Here is a 17,768-nt window from a genome sequence, read left to right on the forward strand (position 1 = left end):
GGGGAGGAAGAAGAGGTAAGCTGAAGCTGGTCCACAGCTAGGGTTAACAGTGGACCAAAGTTTAGGAAAATGTTACCTCTCATCATATAGACGGGACTTTCCTTCTCAGGGGAAAATCGTATGCTCCATACACGAGAAGTATACTGCTCTATGTTAGTGAAGCTTAGGCAGTAAAGGAGGAGGACATGCGTAAATATAAGTGTAGAGCAATGACGATGGCTATATGCATCTGTGGTGCTTTTCTAAAGGACAAGGATGCAAATGGCAGAATTGTATATGAGCAGCTGAGGCACTGGCTGGAAACTGAAGGCATTGGTGATGTGATACATTGGGGGAGACTGAGGAGGTCTGAACATGTGAAGAGTATGGGAAATACAAATTGTGTGAATAGATATAAGCGTGTGAATCTGGAGGTCAGTGTATCAGGAGGCAGACCACATAAGAATTAAGATGAGGTCCTACAAAATTGCCTAAGAATCATGGGACTCGACAGAGATTGTGCCAAGGATCATGTAGTATTGAAGCATCACCAAGTGAACAAGGTTAACATGTACATGCGCACTTGGAGGGTGTTCCTGTAGCTGTCCCGGCAGGGTGACCTGAAGCCACTGCCACAGCCACTGGTCACAGTTGGTGGGCTATGGGTCTTGGATCCCATGCCTGGACCTGGGACACTGTGAGTGGGTGGGGCCTGTAGTATGTCTCTTCCCATTATTTATTTTCTATTAACGACAAAGAAAAAAAAAGAAATTCAAAGAACGCCTGAGGAAACTATATCACCAAAGAGGATTAGAGTGGTGTCATGGAATGTGGGAAGTTTGAGGGGTAGAGCAAGGAAAGTAATTAAGGCACTGTGTAGGAGGTGGGTGGATGTGGGATGTGTTCAAGAAGTCTGGTATAGGGGAGGTTCAGCCAGAATGACTGCCGGGAGGGACTGTTGTTAAAAGTCACAGTAGTAGTAGTTGTTCCCGAAGCAGTCTGGCCGAACAGCCCTGAGTCCCTAAGGAAGGCGACGGCCGTGACCGGGCTTTCCCACAGCGCTCTCAAGGCATGTATGTTGTGTTGTTGGTGCAGGTGATTGTGTGTAATGTCTTCCATAAAATGCTTAATAGTATGGGGTGCTGTGTTGCATCCTGGACAGGCATCAGCGACGGAGTCATCCAGCCTCTTCTGATAACTCAAGAGGGCTGGATGATGCCCACATTTCAGCCTGGCCAGGTGGACCCTGTCCTTAAGAGAGAGAAATTCAGAAGGGTGGATATCAGGAGGCCATGCATGCAGTTGTGTGTTGTCTTTAAGTGACTGAATGGAGCGGTGAGTGATCTGAGTATGGTTATGCTTCTGGAAGCTGGTTTGAGGCAAGCGAGGGGGAAGAGATGACAGTATTTGTGTGTGATATCATGTGCTGGGTGTTGTTTTGATGTTCCCTAGTGTGTGAGGATGTGCTGCCATGTAGTGTAGTATATGGTGTGGGTTTGTGGAGTCTGAGGTGAGAATTTGTGTGCCTCTCATGTCTAGATGATCCTTGACTTTGAGGACTTTGGTTTCTTGGTGCAGGTGGTCTGTGGGTGTAGTAGCTGTGCAGCCTGTGATTATTTTTAGGGCCTTGTTCTGTATGGTCTGGAGAGTGTTGTAGTGTGTTTTAGTGAGGTTAGAAGCCCTAGCAGGGCTTGCATAATTCATCACTGAACGTATATATGTTGTTTGTATACTGTGGTGGTGTTTACTTTCTTGTGTCCAAATGTTGTATGGGCAAGTGACCTTATGGTGTTGAGTCTCGTGTTAATTTATCTTTAATGTTTGTGATGTGTTGTTTAAATGACACTGATGTATTGTATGTTACACCAAGAATTGTGTGTGTGTGTGTGTGTGTGTGTGTGTGTGTGTGTGTGTTATGGGAGTCTTGTTTATGGTGAGGTGTGGAATGTGACTGTGTTCTGCTGTCCGGTTTGTGAGAAGGGTCACTGTAGATTTGGCTGGGGCTATTTTGAGCCTGTTTGTGGTGAACTATTCGTGTAGTGTGTTAAGGTAATGTTGGAGGTGGTGTGTGGCTGTGTTTGCATTTTGGTATGTACATATAAGTGTTATGTTGTCTGCATAGGAAGCAATGTGTATTTGTGGTATGTGGGGTGTGGGTATGTCATGCATGTATAGGTTAAATAATGTAGGGGACAAACCAGATCCTTGGGGGATGCCGTTTGTGAAGTTTCTGATGCTCGATGACTGACCGGCAAATGTTACATGTGCACATCTGCCTGCTAAATAGTTTGCAGTGATCTTTTTGTGTTATTTTGCATGTTTGTGTTGAATATTTTGTTTGTGAGATTGTTGCAGGGGATGGCATCAAAAGCTTTGTTAAAGTCTAGTGTGACTAGGAGTGTTCTGTGTGGTGGCCTAGCTGAATTCATGCCATCAAAAACTCTCTGTGCAAGGTCTGTAAGAAGAGTGTCTGTGGAGTGTAGTGGCCTAAAATGATGTTGTGATGAGGCTAGGGAGATGCGAGGTGTAACTAATTGTAATACCAGTTGTTCAGTGACTTTGGACGAAGTGCAGAGAAGTGTGATGGGACTGTGTGAGGAAGGTAACGTGGAGTCTTTGTTGCACATGGGGATAGTGATGATGGTGCCATGCTTCCAGATGTTGGGTATTATGTTCTGTGAGTAGCTGTAGTTTGATATGTTGGTGAGTGCTTGTATGCCTTGTGGTTCAAGGTGTTTAAGGTGAATGTTACTTATGTTGTCTGGTCCACAAGCAGATGAGTGCTTATGGCTGCTAATGATGTGCTTCGTCTGGTTGTAAGTGAAAGGTGCTGAGTCTGGGTCTGTGGGGAAATGTCTCTTGCGTCGGATGACACATCGATCGTCGCAATGGGGGTTTAGATGGCTGACATGTGAAAAGTGATTGATGAGAGTGCACATTGTTTGTTTGAGGGTATAGTGTCTGTTGTTGTGATGGCAGTGTGTGATTGTGTTGTGTTGCTGTTGGACAGTGTGAAGCTGTTTAGTGTTTTGTGGAGTTTGCTGGTGTTTGTTTTGTGATCAAGTGTTTGGAGATAATTATTCCAATTTAGTGTTTGCTCTTCTGTTTATTTATTGTTTATTTGAGTGTTGAGTTCTTGTATTTGTTGTATGGTGTCTTGTGTATGGGGTGTTGGGGAGTGTCGTAGTGTGTCGTGTTGACTGATGAGACCTTGAATTTCTGGTATGAAGTTGGGGTTGTGCCTCTTTCTGTTGCCTCTCGGGATGTGTCTTTTGTCTGCATTCTGAGTAACTGTATTGAAAGTGTGCACAGTGGTGCTGATATTTGTGATGGATGTCTGTGTCAGGGTTGTTGACATGCCAGGTTGCCTTGGCGTTGAAATCACCACCCAGGATGATGATGTGTATGTTAGTGATGTGGTGTATTTGAGGAGAGTAATTGTGTGGTACTGTGGAGGATGACTGGGAGGGAATGTATGTAATGGCGATTGTTATGTGTGATTTGTTACCAGCGCATATTTTAATTGACTGTATTTCTGCTGTGGCATCATGCGGGAGGAGAAGTGAGTTTAGGTGTGCACTAGTATCTGAAAGGTTGATGGATTGGCATATCAGGGTAATGAATGCACCGCCACCGTCGACGGCCCTCTCTTGTCTGATGGTGGTGAAATTATGAAGTGTAGGAGTTTTTTGTATTCTGCGTAGTTTTGTTTCTTATGGGATGGCAACGTGTATGTTTTGTTGTTTGATGAATTGTGTGAGTTCTTGTTATTTGGTGCTAATGCCATTTATGTTTATCTGAAGAATGTTTATGTTGTGTGTACGATGTGTGTTGGGTGCTGCAGCATGGAGGGAGGTGGGGGTGTGGGTGGAGGGTAAGGGGTAGGAGAAGGTTGTGATGGAGATAAGGGTTGGGGTGAATTAGACTGAAGTGGAATGGGAGGGGTTGGGAGATTGGATGGTGTGGGAAGGATTGGTGGGTTTGGCTGAGAAGGTGTGGAGGAAGTAGTAGTGAGGTTGGTGGGAGGATTAGTAGGTGGGGGGAAGGACCATAAGGAGCAGGTCCAGGTGTTTGTGTACAGTGAACTCTCACATTTGGCGAGTAATAGGTGTGAAAAAAACTTCGTCAAACTGGAATTCGCCAAATCAGAACTGAATAACTAATTGGAAAAAAATAAACTGGTTCTGGGAATGCATGACTGGACTGATTTTCCACCTACAGTGTATTATAACATTACTGGGTAGGTGGGGGCGCTCACCATCCACTCACTCGATGTAGTGGTGCTGTCGAGTGTCTGCCCTTTCCTCTCCTCCATCCTTCTTTCCTTCCATGCTCTTCTGTCATCCTTTCCTTCATTCTTTCCTTGTCCTTCTGCCTACGGGTAACTTTACACTCCCTCTTCTGTCCTTCTTTCCTTCATTCTTTCCTCTTCCTTCTGCCTGTGGGTGACTCTACACTGAGTGACAAGCCAAATGGTTTCCTGTACCCCAGGAAACCATTTACTACACTGGGTGGTAACCATATAACCAGATTTTGGCGCCTGGTGGTTTAGTGGGTAATTACTGCACTCCAATCAGATTGAGCTGGTGAAGGTTTATATCCAAGGGATGGTTGGGGTTTACTGCTCACGGAATGCCACTCAGGGATGAGTGAGGCTGGTCACTATAATCTAAAATGTCGGGACCAAATGCCTAGCCCTGGGCTCCTAGGCTCCTCATGGGACAGTGTAGGACTGGATGATGGATGGATGGGTGGAAATCATGTGATAAACACACATAACATGATTCAATTTATTTTAGCAAAGGAATAATATAAAACAGAAAAGCTCACATAAGAAAATAAAATACTGGGCTTAATGTACAAGTGGTGTATGGTAGGTGGATGCCTTAGCTGGAGTGACTGTTTACATACAGGGCATTGAGGATTTGTCTGCGCCTTTTTCGATATTGGAAAACAGATAATTGATGAAAATAAAATTTTATTACATTTCATCACAGAAGAGTTGGTAGAATAAAAAACTTAAATTTTATTAATATTTTCCTTATGTATTATGGTTGTTATTGCTTTTAAACCATAAAATTTCATATTGTAAATTTTGCTATGTGAGGTGTTTCATACTTGGGTAATTTGTCACAAGATTTCACTTAACCCCTTAACCGCGGGGCGTCACTTTAGTGACACTTGGGAGCAAGGGATCATACCGCGGGGCGTCGCTTTTGTGATTCTGTGTTATTTTGAATTCACCCGGGCTTCCAAGTGGGGGCTTGTATCATCTATCAGTACTGCCAATGTCCAACACTAGTCAGTACTCCTAATCTCATCTGTACTCCCATCCATTGTTGACAATTTAGCCATTTCTCCCCGTTCTTGACTCCCCTCCCTACCCCCCCTCCATTACACTATCCTCTCGCCTGCCCGGCCGTGCTACGCTAAGTAAATCTTCCCTGGAATTTTTCACTGATTTCATCCATTGAAATAAGCCCTATGCCCTATTCTTATACCAAATAATATATACAAGAAAGAAATAAGGTAAGTGAGAGTGCCATACACCTGGAATTGGCTAATTATCACCTGACAACACCTCACGTGCACTCGTTCGCTAATTTTCGCTGTTTTTTTCCCCTTGAAATATGCCATATAATCTATTTTCGTAATAATATACATGTAAGGAGGGAAGGGAGAATCCTAAGTGATATTTACATTCACCTGGAACTACCAAATTTATAATGTATTGTCTAGATTTCCTGCCAATCATTTCAGTGAAATACATAGCTGTTTCAAGAGCTACGTTGGTAGTACTAAATAACCCCCTAAGTAGGCCTCAACCCGGGCCGGCCCTCCTTTATCAGTTCTCTATCATCTTCCGAAGAGGAGGTACGGCTCATCCTCTTGCTGACTTCAGGGCCTTTTTTCACCCCCATGCAGAGGGCCCTCTGACCTTTACCCCCTACTAAACCTCGTGTGGAAAGAGGTAAAGGGCTGACAATTGATAAAAGAGTGACTACGATCTTTCTATTGAGTAAAACAGTGCAAGTGGAATTGTAAATAATGTGTAAACAGCAAGTGAAAGTAATGAATGTAAATATACGTGAACAATGGAAAATAGTTTTATAAGTTACTTCAAGTGACAGTGCATAACACAGTGTAAATAAAATAGAAATGTAAATAACGTAAATAAAATAGAGAACGTAAATAGAAATGTAAATGAGTAGTAGTATAAGAATACGAGTATATACCCTAGGAGTAATGAAAGTGAAAGTTTCACTATAGCATGTCTGAATACTATGAGTTATAAGAGTGAAGATGAAAGTGACATTCACTCTCAATGCCAGTATACAGGACGAGAAAGTGAATGCTTCGTATTTTACTGAAAGAAATTGAATCCCTACAGTGACAATAAACTAATACTAATGAAGGAAACTTATGGATAAAGACTGCAGATATATATAAGTGTTATATAGTAATAGAAATATAAAGTGTGAGGGGTTTTATGAATAATAAATGACAGAGTATCAAGAGCGAACTAGCGCAAGTGCGGCAGTCAGACGCGCTCATAATTTTCATTGCTTTCACAGTGTTTTTTTTTTTTTGGAGTATGGATCCCAAACTACTTGAAAATCATAGAGTAGTGTTTATAGTGTTAATATCTGGCTGTGGTAATCATATTACGGGTTGTCGGGAAGTGTAAAGTGGAGACTTCGTTACCCAACTTCAGAGGTCTCCACAAGTCCTACGGTAACTGACGAAGGCTCAACAAACATTCCAGGAGAAAGCTGAAGGTATGTGCCATAAGCATACATAATTTTAATATTCTAGGACTAATAACTGATTTTTGGCAAATATTTTTTGAGAGTCTGTCGGAGCCCGAATAACCCCGCGGCACACGCAAAACATCGGTAAACATGCCCGCGGAGTAGGGGTTAACCATAGCTGGGAATATGACTTAAGTCCTCTGTGAAATATTCTTAAGCTCTTTCAGCTAAGTGAAGACGACAAGCTAAGTAATGAATTAAGGAACATTTTGAGAATCACTGCTAATACGGGCCCTGACGCCTCACTCCCTGTAGCTTCTGTTTTCCCTCCCTCCCGTCGATCTTCATCTGAGCCATATCCTTCAAAATCAAAGTCATCTGAAATGCTTGCAGTGTCTATGTTGTCATCAACTGGGCCAGGATCACTGGAGAGCGAAGCTTCAGCTGGTGCAGTATTTTCACTCTGTTGTCAGCCCAGGCAACGAGTGATGAGCGCTTGCTGTTGTTCATTTATTTTCTTCTTGTATTCCTTCAAGAAGAAGGAAGATATTTCATTCACTTTCTGTACCAGCTGAACACAATCACTCTCACTGGCTACAACAGTCTCTACTTCTTCTTGGAGACGGGAACAGTCACTCAATATGCGAGAGTTTCGTCATTGTCAGTTGCTTGGGAGTCTGCGTGGGTTTATCTACTTGTTCGTTGTCAAGAAGACGAGACGAATTTTGCAATACAAACTAGGTTTTGTTGATATTAATTCAGATTAATAAAAAAAAATTGAAATTAATTGGGATAAAATTATAGAATATAGTTACAGTGTATTTTTATTATAAACAAGTCGCCAAATGAGAGATTTCTGTCGCCAAATTAGAGTGTTGTGTACCATCCCATCCCATCGTCAAAAGTGAATTCACCAAATAAAAACTTGCCGAATGTGAGAGTTTACTGTAATATTCTCTGGATGCAAGTGTTGTGCTGGTGTGATGGGTCCAGTCTTGCAGGAACTGCACTGAACTGAACCCTTTGCCAGCTGGCTTGAAGTGATAGGTTTTGAGCATGCTGGACATGTGTATTTGTTGATGGGTCTTAGACTGCTCTCAATGTCACCAGCTAGAAGTCTTCGAGAAATGGGTCATTTCTCGGTGTAGAAAAAACAATGTCGTTGTATGTGTTGTGCTGAAAGATGTGGTACCTGCCCTGGCAACTGAAGCCACTCCCAGGTTCTCGGGCCCCGTGGGGGGATGGGGGGGTTGTGATGATTTGGCCCCCATGCTGTCCTCCTCCTCTGGGGAGTACACCCACGATGAAGACACCACCACTCCAGGTCAGCCCCTTGTTGTTTATCATGGTACTTGAAGCCCTCTCATGTGACTTCAGAAATTGACTCCCATGGGAGATGTTGTATGCTAATAATTTGGTGTTGATTGCAGAGAATGAATGGGAGGTGGAGGAAAGATTTAAGAAGTGGAACGATGGTATGGGGCACAAGGACTTAAGCGTAAACAAAGATAAAACAATAGTGATGCCATGGTATCTAGGGTTGGTGGCAATACTGTCAGAGAAGAGTGAGAGTGGACATGTGTGATTTGCCACACGGGCTTGGGAGGTAATTCCATCTTGTGCAGTGTTTGTGATAAGTGGGTGCATAAGAGATGTAGTAGTATTACAGGTAGACTATGAGATAACGCTGATTTCATGTGCACAGTGTATCAGGGAAAGCATGTGGAGACTGCCAGACATCAAAGGACTGAACTTCCTGGTGAGTCTCTTGAGTGTGTGGAAGAGTTTTGTTACTTGGGAGACATGTTATGTGCTGAAGGTGGGGCTGGACTAGAGTGAGGTGTGGTTGAAAGAAGTTCAGGGAGTTGTTGCCTCTCCTGAAACTGAGAAGGCTCTCCCTCCATGCTGAGACATCTTTGTATGTGGCATGTGTTATGAATGTAATGCTATATGGTAATGAGACCTGAGCAATAACGGAAGAGGATATTCATGGGCTTAAATAGTACAGAAATGACAATGATTAGATGGATGTGCAGTGTGTCCCTGAGTGCGAGGGCTGGGGAGGCTAGGTTTACAATGGAAGAGTTGAGGGGTAGGATGGGACTGGAGTGTATTGGTGTTATGATGAAGAGAGGTAGATTGTGGTGGTTTGGTCATGTGGAGAGGATGGAGGATGATATTTGGGTGCACAAAGTGAGAAGTGTTACTGTTGAGGGTAGGATTGCAAGAGGTAGACTGAAAAAGGCTTGGGATGAGATCACTGCATGTGACCTCAGGAATAAGGGACTGGATAAGGAGGCTGCTAAAGCTTGAGCAGCATGGAGATCCACCATCAGGTGACCAAGGCTGACACATGCAAGCATGTTGAAGCCTTCAAAAATGAAACAAAACAAAATGATAAAGCCTTTCAAAATTAATCAAACAACTAGAATGTGTAAAGCAAAGCTGTCCATCCATGTCAGACACAGCCAAGCTGGCATTCACAATCTATTCATTCATTTCTCCAAGAAAATATGAGTTACTACTATTATAAATAGAACATTGTAACTGGAGGAAACAATATCTGAATACATGATGATTATGAAACTGAAACTGAGTGTCTCTTCCATCATCCAGTACCTTGGATCTGTACAGTTCTTGAAGATATTCTGCAGAACCATCATCATCAACAGGAATGTCATCAATCTTTATGCGACGGACGTATGCCTCACCCATAACCTTGCGCCCCCTCAGCATATTCTGCATGGTGGGGGCCTCACCTTCTTTCCTATGTTGGGTATAAAATAAAAATAAAAGTCAAGGTTTCATAAGGGTACATTACTTTGGGATGCTGTAATTTTATGAGTAACGCTGGTATACCTGTCATGGTCCCAGGCTCATCTGAATGTCAGCCCAGTTGTCTGGTGAATGAAGCTGCCCATCTCTAGCAATCCACCATCCTCCTTTCCGGAGACAGAGAGGAAGCTGAGGGACATTTGTACAACTCAGCAGCAGAGCCACCCAGTTATATTAGTGCCAGTACATGACAGCAACCTTCAGTGATACCAGGTTCCTCCCCAACAACTAGTGGATGGCAATCTTGCCAACGGCATCCTTCTTGGGCAAAAGGTCACAAAGCTGAACCTCTGACCAACATGCTGTGATAAACTGGCAACAGAGCCGAGTTATTTGAAAATGGATTCCCAAAGAAATGAGAAACGACACATGAATAAAATCAAACTTAACTACAGATTGGTGATGGACATAACATCTTCCTCATGTTTCGTTTTGTTTCATTTCTGAAGGCTCCAACACACTTGCATGTGTCAGCCTTGGTCACCTACTGGCGGCTCTCCATGCTGCTCGATCTATGGTGGCCTCCCTGTTCAATCCCTTAACCCTGAGGTCACACTTAAAGACCTCGTCCCACATCTTTCTCCCCCCACAACCCTATCCCCAATATTAAAGCTTCTCATTTTCTGCACCTAATTATCATCCCCCGTCCTCTCCACATGCCCAAACCATCTCAATCTACCTTTCCTCATCACAACACCAATACATTCCAGTCCCATCCTACCTCTCAACTCTTCCATTGTAAATCCAGCCACCCTAGACCTTGCATACTGGGATGCACTGCACATCCACCTAATCACCATCATTTCTGTACGTTTGAGCCTGCGAATATCCTCTTCCTGTACTGCCTAGGTCTCACACCCATACAGTATTACACTCCTAACATATGCTACATACAAAGACCCCTTAGCAAGCAGGAAGAGTCCTCTCAATGTCAGGAGAGGCAACAGCTCCCTGAACTTCTTCCACCCACTTCTCATCCTAGCCACAGAGCCAGTTCCAGCCCCACCTCCAGCACATAACAGATCTCCCAAATAACAAAACTCTTCCACACACTCAAGTGACTCACCAACAAGATCAATCCTTTCACACCTGACAATCTCCATCTGCTCTCTGCAGCATGCTGCACACACAAAATCAGTATTATCTCGCAGTCTACCTCTAATACCAGTACATAAAAAACAAAATAAAAATGTTAAAATTATACATGCAAACATCATATCAATGGATGTGGAGAGGTTGCACTAAAATAAAGACAAAATTCAGAACAAAGCTGTTGAAATTATTAACCCTCACGGGCACGTTGACGCGAATCATGTTCCATGTTTTTTTTTTCTCATAAACGCACACTGACGTGAATCGCGTGAAAAAGCGGGGGGGGGGGGAGTTTTCGGCTAATTTGCGTCAAATTTTGGTGCGTTCTAGCATGCCAGTCTCACCTCCAAAGTAAATACTTGGCAATACTGTGACTGCTCTGATGAGACAATGTGCAGCAGTAAACCTCAGTACCTCCCAACCTGACGGGCTGAAGGGTAGCACTGTATCAGTTGTCCCGCCATTATTGAAATATTGTGATTGTACAGTGTTTCTGACTATACTGTGAAGTGATTATGTCTATGGAACATAGATATATTGTCTATAAAGCACTGGGGCCCATTATCAGCCGTTAGGCCTAGAGGCAGGAGTCTAGTTTGTTATAGCGGGGTTTCCACTCTGTGTCACCCTGCCTGTAAATGATGTGAGTATTTTGCCTTTATAGTGAAGCCAATTTGTGAAGCATATAGTGTCTGGATTAGTGAAATAACTGATACCATAGCAGGCATTATGTACGCCATAGAGATATGCCACAGTCACAAAGGGAACAGTAGTCACGTATGCCATAGAGTCAGGAAGGGAATAATAGAGGAGGCTGGGATGGAATCATTGTGATATTGTTTTATATTGCACGTGGCTTAGTGTGAAATATACATATAAAATAGTGCAGTGACTGTTCACCGAGAAATATTGCGTGCACTGACTGACTTAGCACAAGGATCAGAGACAACACATATGCCACACAGCCACAGACTTCAGTGAAAAGGTATTGTATCAATCTCAGACAGTGCTATATTGCATATGGTTTAGTGTGAAATATACATATGAAATAGTGCACTGGTGTTCACCGAGTAATATTGCGTGCATTGACTGACTTAGCGCAAACCAAGCACAAGGATCAGAGACAACAAATACACCACACAACCACATATATATACATATGTCGTGCAGTGAATGTTCGTGGAGAAATCAGTGTGCATCGCATGTTAGGCAAACAAAGTGCAAGGAGGAGAGAACAAATATGCCACACACACACACACACACACACACACACACACACACACACACACACACACACACACACACACACACACACACTGGAGTAGAGGTATCGAAGCAATGGAGTAGGTGTGATCCATAATAAAGTCTGACATCTTGCGAGACAAGACAACTTGTTTTTCCTGCCTGGCCATCTCTCTGTAATGACTGTTCCATTCGCCTCCCCACTTCCACCACTTTACCACTGACAAAACTGCTAATGTACTTAGAATGGTACTTTTGTCTAACGTAACAAGTGCCTAAGTACTGTATTAAGATACCTTCTGTTTGCAATTACCCAGCCAAATGCTTTTATTTTTAAAAAATATAGGGAGGTGCAACAACTTTGTACCTTTTACAACAATACTTCAGTTCAAACTCAACTTCTTGAAATTCATTGTCTGTTTGGGTGAAGCACAGATACATACTCGTTTCATGTTTGTTTGTATAGTACAATGATAATGCATTTATGAGTATCAGAATATAAGGTATAAGGTACAATGTTTTTTTTTGTAAATATGATACTCCAAGATATGAAACTGAAACCAACCAATCACGCGGCAGGAGTGCGCAGGTGCCACATTCACGAAAGTTGATCATCAGCTGGAACAAAATTGAGTACTGTCACATTTCTCCATTGTGAAACCTTGTCTCTTATAGCTGTTCTCATCTGCCTTCCTATCAGATAATCTCCCATCCACTTTAATACTTTCCCATGCACCCCACCAAAGGTCTCCTAACTTCCACAGCAGTCTCTTATAGAGCACCCTGTCAATGCTTTCATGAGATCAAAATAGACAGTCTGCCCATCCCTCTCTCTCTTTTAAGACATCTATTACCCTACTGTAGAAAATAAGTTAGTAACACATGATCTTCCTTCCCTAAAGCTAAGTTGTCTTTGTGTTATCACTTAATTTTCCTCTAAATACTTTATCCATCTTTTTCTAATAATTTTCTCACAGATTTTACAAACAACACTAGTAAGTGATACAGGTCTGTAATTGAGTGGATCTACCCTATCTCCTTCCTTGAAGATTGGCACAGTATTTGCTATTTTCCAGGCTTTAGGTAACTGTCCATTTTCCAGAGAGCTCTTAATGATGACAAAAACAGGCCACACTAGGTGGTCAGCACATTCATTCAGGATCCATCCAGCCACATCATCTGGTCCCATTGCTTTCCTCACATCCAAGTTCCTCATCATCTGTAGCACCTCATTCATGTCAACTGCAATTTCTGCCACACATGTGCACAAACAGTGGTTTCCATCTTACAGAAGTATTCACACTCTTCCCTTCAGAGACTTTCTTAGACATCCCTATCTGGGAGCATTCTTTGAGCAAGTACACTCTTACTCTTTCTTTATTCATCAATATCATAAATATCTTTCCAGCAGGCCTATTTGTGTGCACACACACACACACACACACACACACACACGAGCGAACAGCCACAGCGAACGGACGTCTCTTGACTGCTCCCAGGCCAAGGCCCAGCCACAGCTGCAAACCTTAAGTAGTTTTCAGGAATTATGTTTCTCCTGTCTCCTACGGTCTTGCTTTAAGTTTAAAATATTGTAAGTTAATATACTGTAGACTACCAAAAATGTAAAGATTTATTGGCAAGAGTATACATGAATGTTTGTAGTATTTTCGGTAACAGCTATTTTGGTACTGTAACCAACCTCAAACATGGCCGAAAATGTAAACACCAAGGGACTCGAATTTCCAGGATTTGATAGAAAAGCTAATGTCATGGATCTGGTTAAAACACTGATTATGAGGATTAGTGAACTTGAAAAGAAAATGGAGAATCTAGTGTTAAAAGATGTGTCTGAGAATACGGAGATTACTATACAGAGTCTGATCCAGTTTAATGAGACGGCGAATGAAGAGATCAGAAATTTGAAGCGTGAAAATATCGAATTGAGGAGAAAACTAGAAGAGAGTACTAATAAAAAGGAGAAGGTGAGCAGTGTATTGGAAGAGCAAAAGTGGGCATACGTAGAAGAACAGAAAGACGTGGTCAGCTTAAGAGAAATCATCCAAGAAGAAAGGGAAATGAACAAGAAAAAAATGGAAGAAACTGTAGTGAAAATACTGAAGAAAAAAGAGAAAATAGTGAGAGAAACTGTAAAAAGGAACAGATGCGTGGTAATATTTGGAAACAGGGAGGAGGTAGAAAAGCTTAGATCCGTGAGACTCGAGAGAGACACGAACCTGGTGAGAGGAATATTAGGCAAGATTGATCCCGAAGGAGACAAGTGGGTAAAAGAAATTGAGGAAGTAAGGAGGATAGGGCCTTATAAGAAAGGGGAAACAACACCAATGACAGTCAAGTTGTCAGCAGAAAGTGTAGTAAATGATGACCTGGATATTAAGCAAAGAGGCAGGGATGGAAAATATTATAATAAGAAAAGATTTGAATGAAGAAGAAAGAGAAGTTTTAAAATCATTGAAGGAACAAGTAAAGGAAAAAAATGATAAGAGGACAGAGGAAGAATGTAATACTTATTTTTGGAGAGTGATGGATATGAAAGTAAGGAAGTGATATTTAAGGAAATAGAAGAGAAGGAAACTAAGGGGGATGGCTGTGAAAGATCAAAAATTGAGGAAGTGGTACTGACGGAGAGAAGGAGAGAAAAGGGTATAAAAAACATCAAAAATAAATTGAAGGTGGTATAGACTAATGTTGATGGTTTAATATCGGAAAGGCTTGAAATTAACGATTTCTTGAGAGAACATGAACCTGATATCATGTGCTTTGTAGAGACCAAATTACAAGAAGATATTGATGTTCATTTGGGAGATGGTAAATACAAACTGTGGAGATAAGACAGAAAAGAAAAAATGGGGGGAGGAGTGATGATAGCAGTGAAGAACAACATAAATGTAGATACCTTGGAAATGGGAGAAGGCAGGGCTGAAGTGATATATATGAAATTAGAAACTGGAGAGAATGGCAAGAGAGATATGGCGGTAGTATATGTTCCCCCTAAGACAAGAGCATGGAATGATGACGAATACCAGAAGTTGTCAGATATGGCTAGTTATTTACAAAAAATAATGGAAGAAAGGCAATAATATAATTTTGGTGGGTGACTTTAACTGTAAAGAGGTGAACTGGAAGGAATGGTACTCAGGAGGCGGCAAGGATTCGTGGGGCACTATGTTAATAAATATAATAATGAATAATGTGATGACGCAATGGGTCAAAGAAGAGACTCTGTTCCGAGGTGAGGACACACCAGCAAGGTTAGATTTACTGTTTACCAAAGAACCCGATGTAACAGAATCATTGAAATATTTCTGTTCTATAGGAAAAAGTGATCATGTGGTCACTGAGTTCCAGATGATAATAGGGAACATCGAGCCAAGAGACGAGCTTCATAGACAGGGATGATAAAACTCTGGGAAAGCAAATTTTACAGAACTGAGAAACTTTTTTGAAAATGCGGATTGGAGAAAATTCAGAGAAACAAGAGAGATACAGAGGAAGTGGTATATCTTTCTAGACCTCTATAATTTGGGAGTGGAAAAATTTGTACCAAGAGTAAGAGGGAAAGAAAACAGGAAAAAGGAGTGGTTTAATAGAAGGTGTATGATAGCAAAAAAGGAGAGAGATAAGGCATGGAACAACTGGAGAAAGAGAGGTAATAACAGAACAAAGGAAGAATATAAAGAATCAGAAATGAATACACAAGAATACGTAGAGAAGAAGAAAGGAGTTTTGAAAAAGGTATAATAGACAAATGCAAGGATGAACCCAAACTGTTTTATAGATTTGTTAATGGCAAACTGAAACAAAAGGAAGGAATCACCAAACTGAAAGTAAAAGCAGAGGTCTATAAAGATGCAGCAATGCAAGCTGAAATAATGAACAAATGTATCTTTGTGTTTGAAATATGAGTTACAAATGCACAACCTCCTTTCCTCACATCTATCCTTCAGTCTCTTCCCATGATCATTTTCTCTGGGTACTCCATTAGCACCCACTATGTCATCCTCAGGACCAGTGCCTACTCTTCTACTGTATTCATATCGCTCATTCACAACCACTTCATAACTTCTAGGCATTTCTCCAACTACTTCATCCAGCTCATCTTTCTCTCTCTCTCACTCCTGTCCATCACACTGTGCATATGCTACAATCACTGCCACTTTCACCTTCTCCAACTTGAACTTGACATACATACATCTCGAACTGACACATTTGCAATCTCTCATGCTACTCTGCCACACCTCATTCATCAACAAAGCAACTCCTTCCTTGCATCTTCCTCACCTATTCATGCCCAATCTTACACATTTCACACCCTCCCACTCCTCCACTTTACACCCTTTCATCTTTGTTTCACACAATGCCATCACAGCATATCTCACACTCTTGAACTCATTCACCATTTCCACCTTCTTTCTCTTCTCATTCACACCTCTCACATTCCACATGGCCATGCAAATCTGCCCATTTGGTTGGGACCTGGGCAGGTATTGGGCCCTCCATTACTCTGCGAAACATTTCCCATGATTAAGTGATTTTTAGATAGGGGAATCTAGGGGACACTTAACCGGGCCGAAAATCCCAGTTATAGGGTTACCATCCAATGTAGTAAATGGTTTCCTGAGTACATGACACCATTTGGCTTGTCATTCAGTGTAGAGACCATAAGGCATCCCTACATCAAGTGAGTGGATGATGGATACCCCCACCTACCACCAAAATTCCATCCTTCCTCTTGCAATCCTAACCTTTCCCCCCAACCAGACCTGTCATTCAAGGACCCACTACACATTCATCTGATCATTCTCATCTTTGTATGTTTCAAGCCATGAATATTATCCTCCTTTACTGCCTAATTTTCACTACCATAGAGCATTACACTCCTAACACATGCAGCATATAAAGGCTTCTTAGCATGGAAGGGAAGGCTTTTCAATGTCAGGAGGGGCAACAGTTTCTCGAACTTCTTCCAACCACTCCCTATCCTTGCAACTGAGTTAGGTCCAATCCCAACTCTAGCACATATCATCACTCCCAAATAACAACACTCCTCTATACACTGAAGAATCTCTTGAGCAAGATTAACTCTTTCCAGTATCTCTGCTTCTGAAGCCTATGCTTTCCTTTATATACCACACACAGAATCAGCATTATTGTGATCCCTTGGTTATCGCCCATAATTGATACCAAGTGTAGTGCATGACACTGAAACTGTGTGATAACAAAAGCACAGAACCAAAGGAATTTATCCTACTTAATACTGGGCACCCTGCTCGTGTACCAAAATTTTCCCTTTTACAACAATTCAAACCCATTAACCCCTCACCCGCAGGGATGGCTGGACTGCGCCGTGCCCCTCCTGCGGGGATAGCAGTGCTCTGACTTACGTTTGTTATGTACAGTAGAACCTCTTTGGTCCGGACCCCTTTGATCCGGATATCTGTTAATTCGGACAAAATTTAAAAATAATAAGCTCCAAAAATATGTTGAAAGTAATTCTAAAGTCATTTTCAGTATCGGCGCGGAAAGTGATCGTCATTCGTTTAGTCTCGGACCACACTAGGTCGCAACATGGCCGCCTGTTTAAACACACGCTAGCATTCGTTCCATCAAGTAGTTCGCCAACTATTTATATTTTTACGCTGTATTTCAAAAGTTAATCCTCCTTACCATGCCTCTTAATGCAAGTGTAGTTTCTGCAATCAATAAAGGTGTTAAAAGGAAGCATGTAACACTAATTATTGCAGATAAAGTGAAAATACTGGATAAACTAGAGGCTGGTGTTCCGCCAGGAAAACTCGTGAACGAGTTTGGTATCGGCAGACAAACTGTGTTGGACATCAAGAAAAACAA

General features: G+C 42.0%; 1 protein-coding gene across 1 annotated transcript in view; it reads right to left on the bottom strand.

Moving 5' to 3' along the window:
- Positions 1–470: 470 nt before the first annotated feature.
- Positions 471–17,768, bottom strand: part of LOC145405306 (1-acyl-sn-glycerol-3-phosphate acyltransferase delta-like) — a 122,163-nt gene continuing 104,865 nt past the window's right edge. Inside the window, exons 5-6 of the mRNA XM_080276727.1 lie at positions 9,303–9,498; positions 471–638 (exon numbers count right to left, since the gene is read on the bottom strand). Of these exons, the coding sequence (XP_080132853.1) occupies positions 471–638; positions 9,303–9,498 (364 nt within the window). The remainder of the gene's footprint in view (positions 639–9,302; positions 9,499–17,768) is intronic.

The sequence above is a fragment of the Coenobita brevimanus genome, chromosome 66 (genome assembly GCF_032717465.1).
Source record: "Coenobita brevimanus isolate Jiangsu-jjx chromosome 66, ASM3271746v2, whole genome shotgun sequence".
Taxonomy (NCBI): Eukaryota; Metazoa; Arthropoda; class Malacostraca; order Decapoda; family Coenobitidae; genus Coenobita; species Coenobita brevimanus.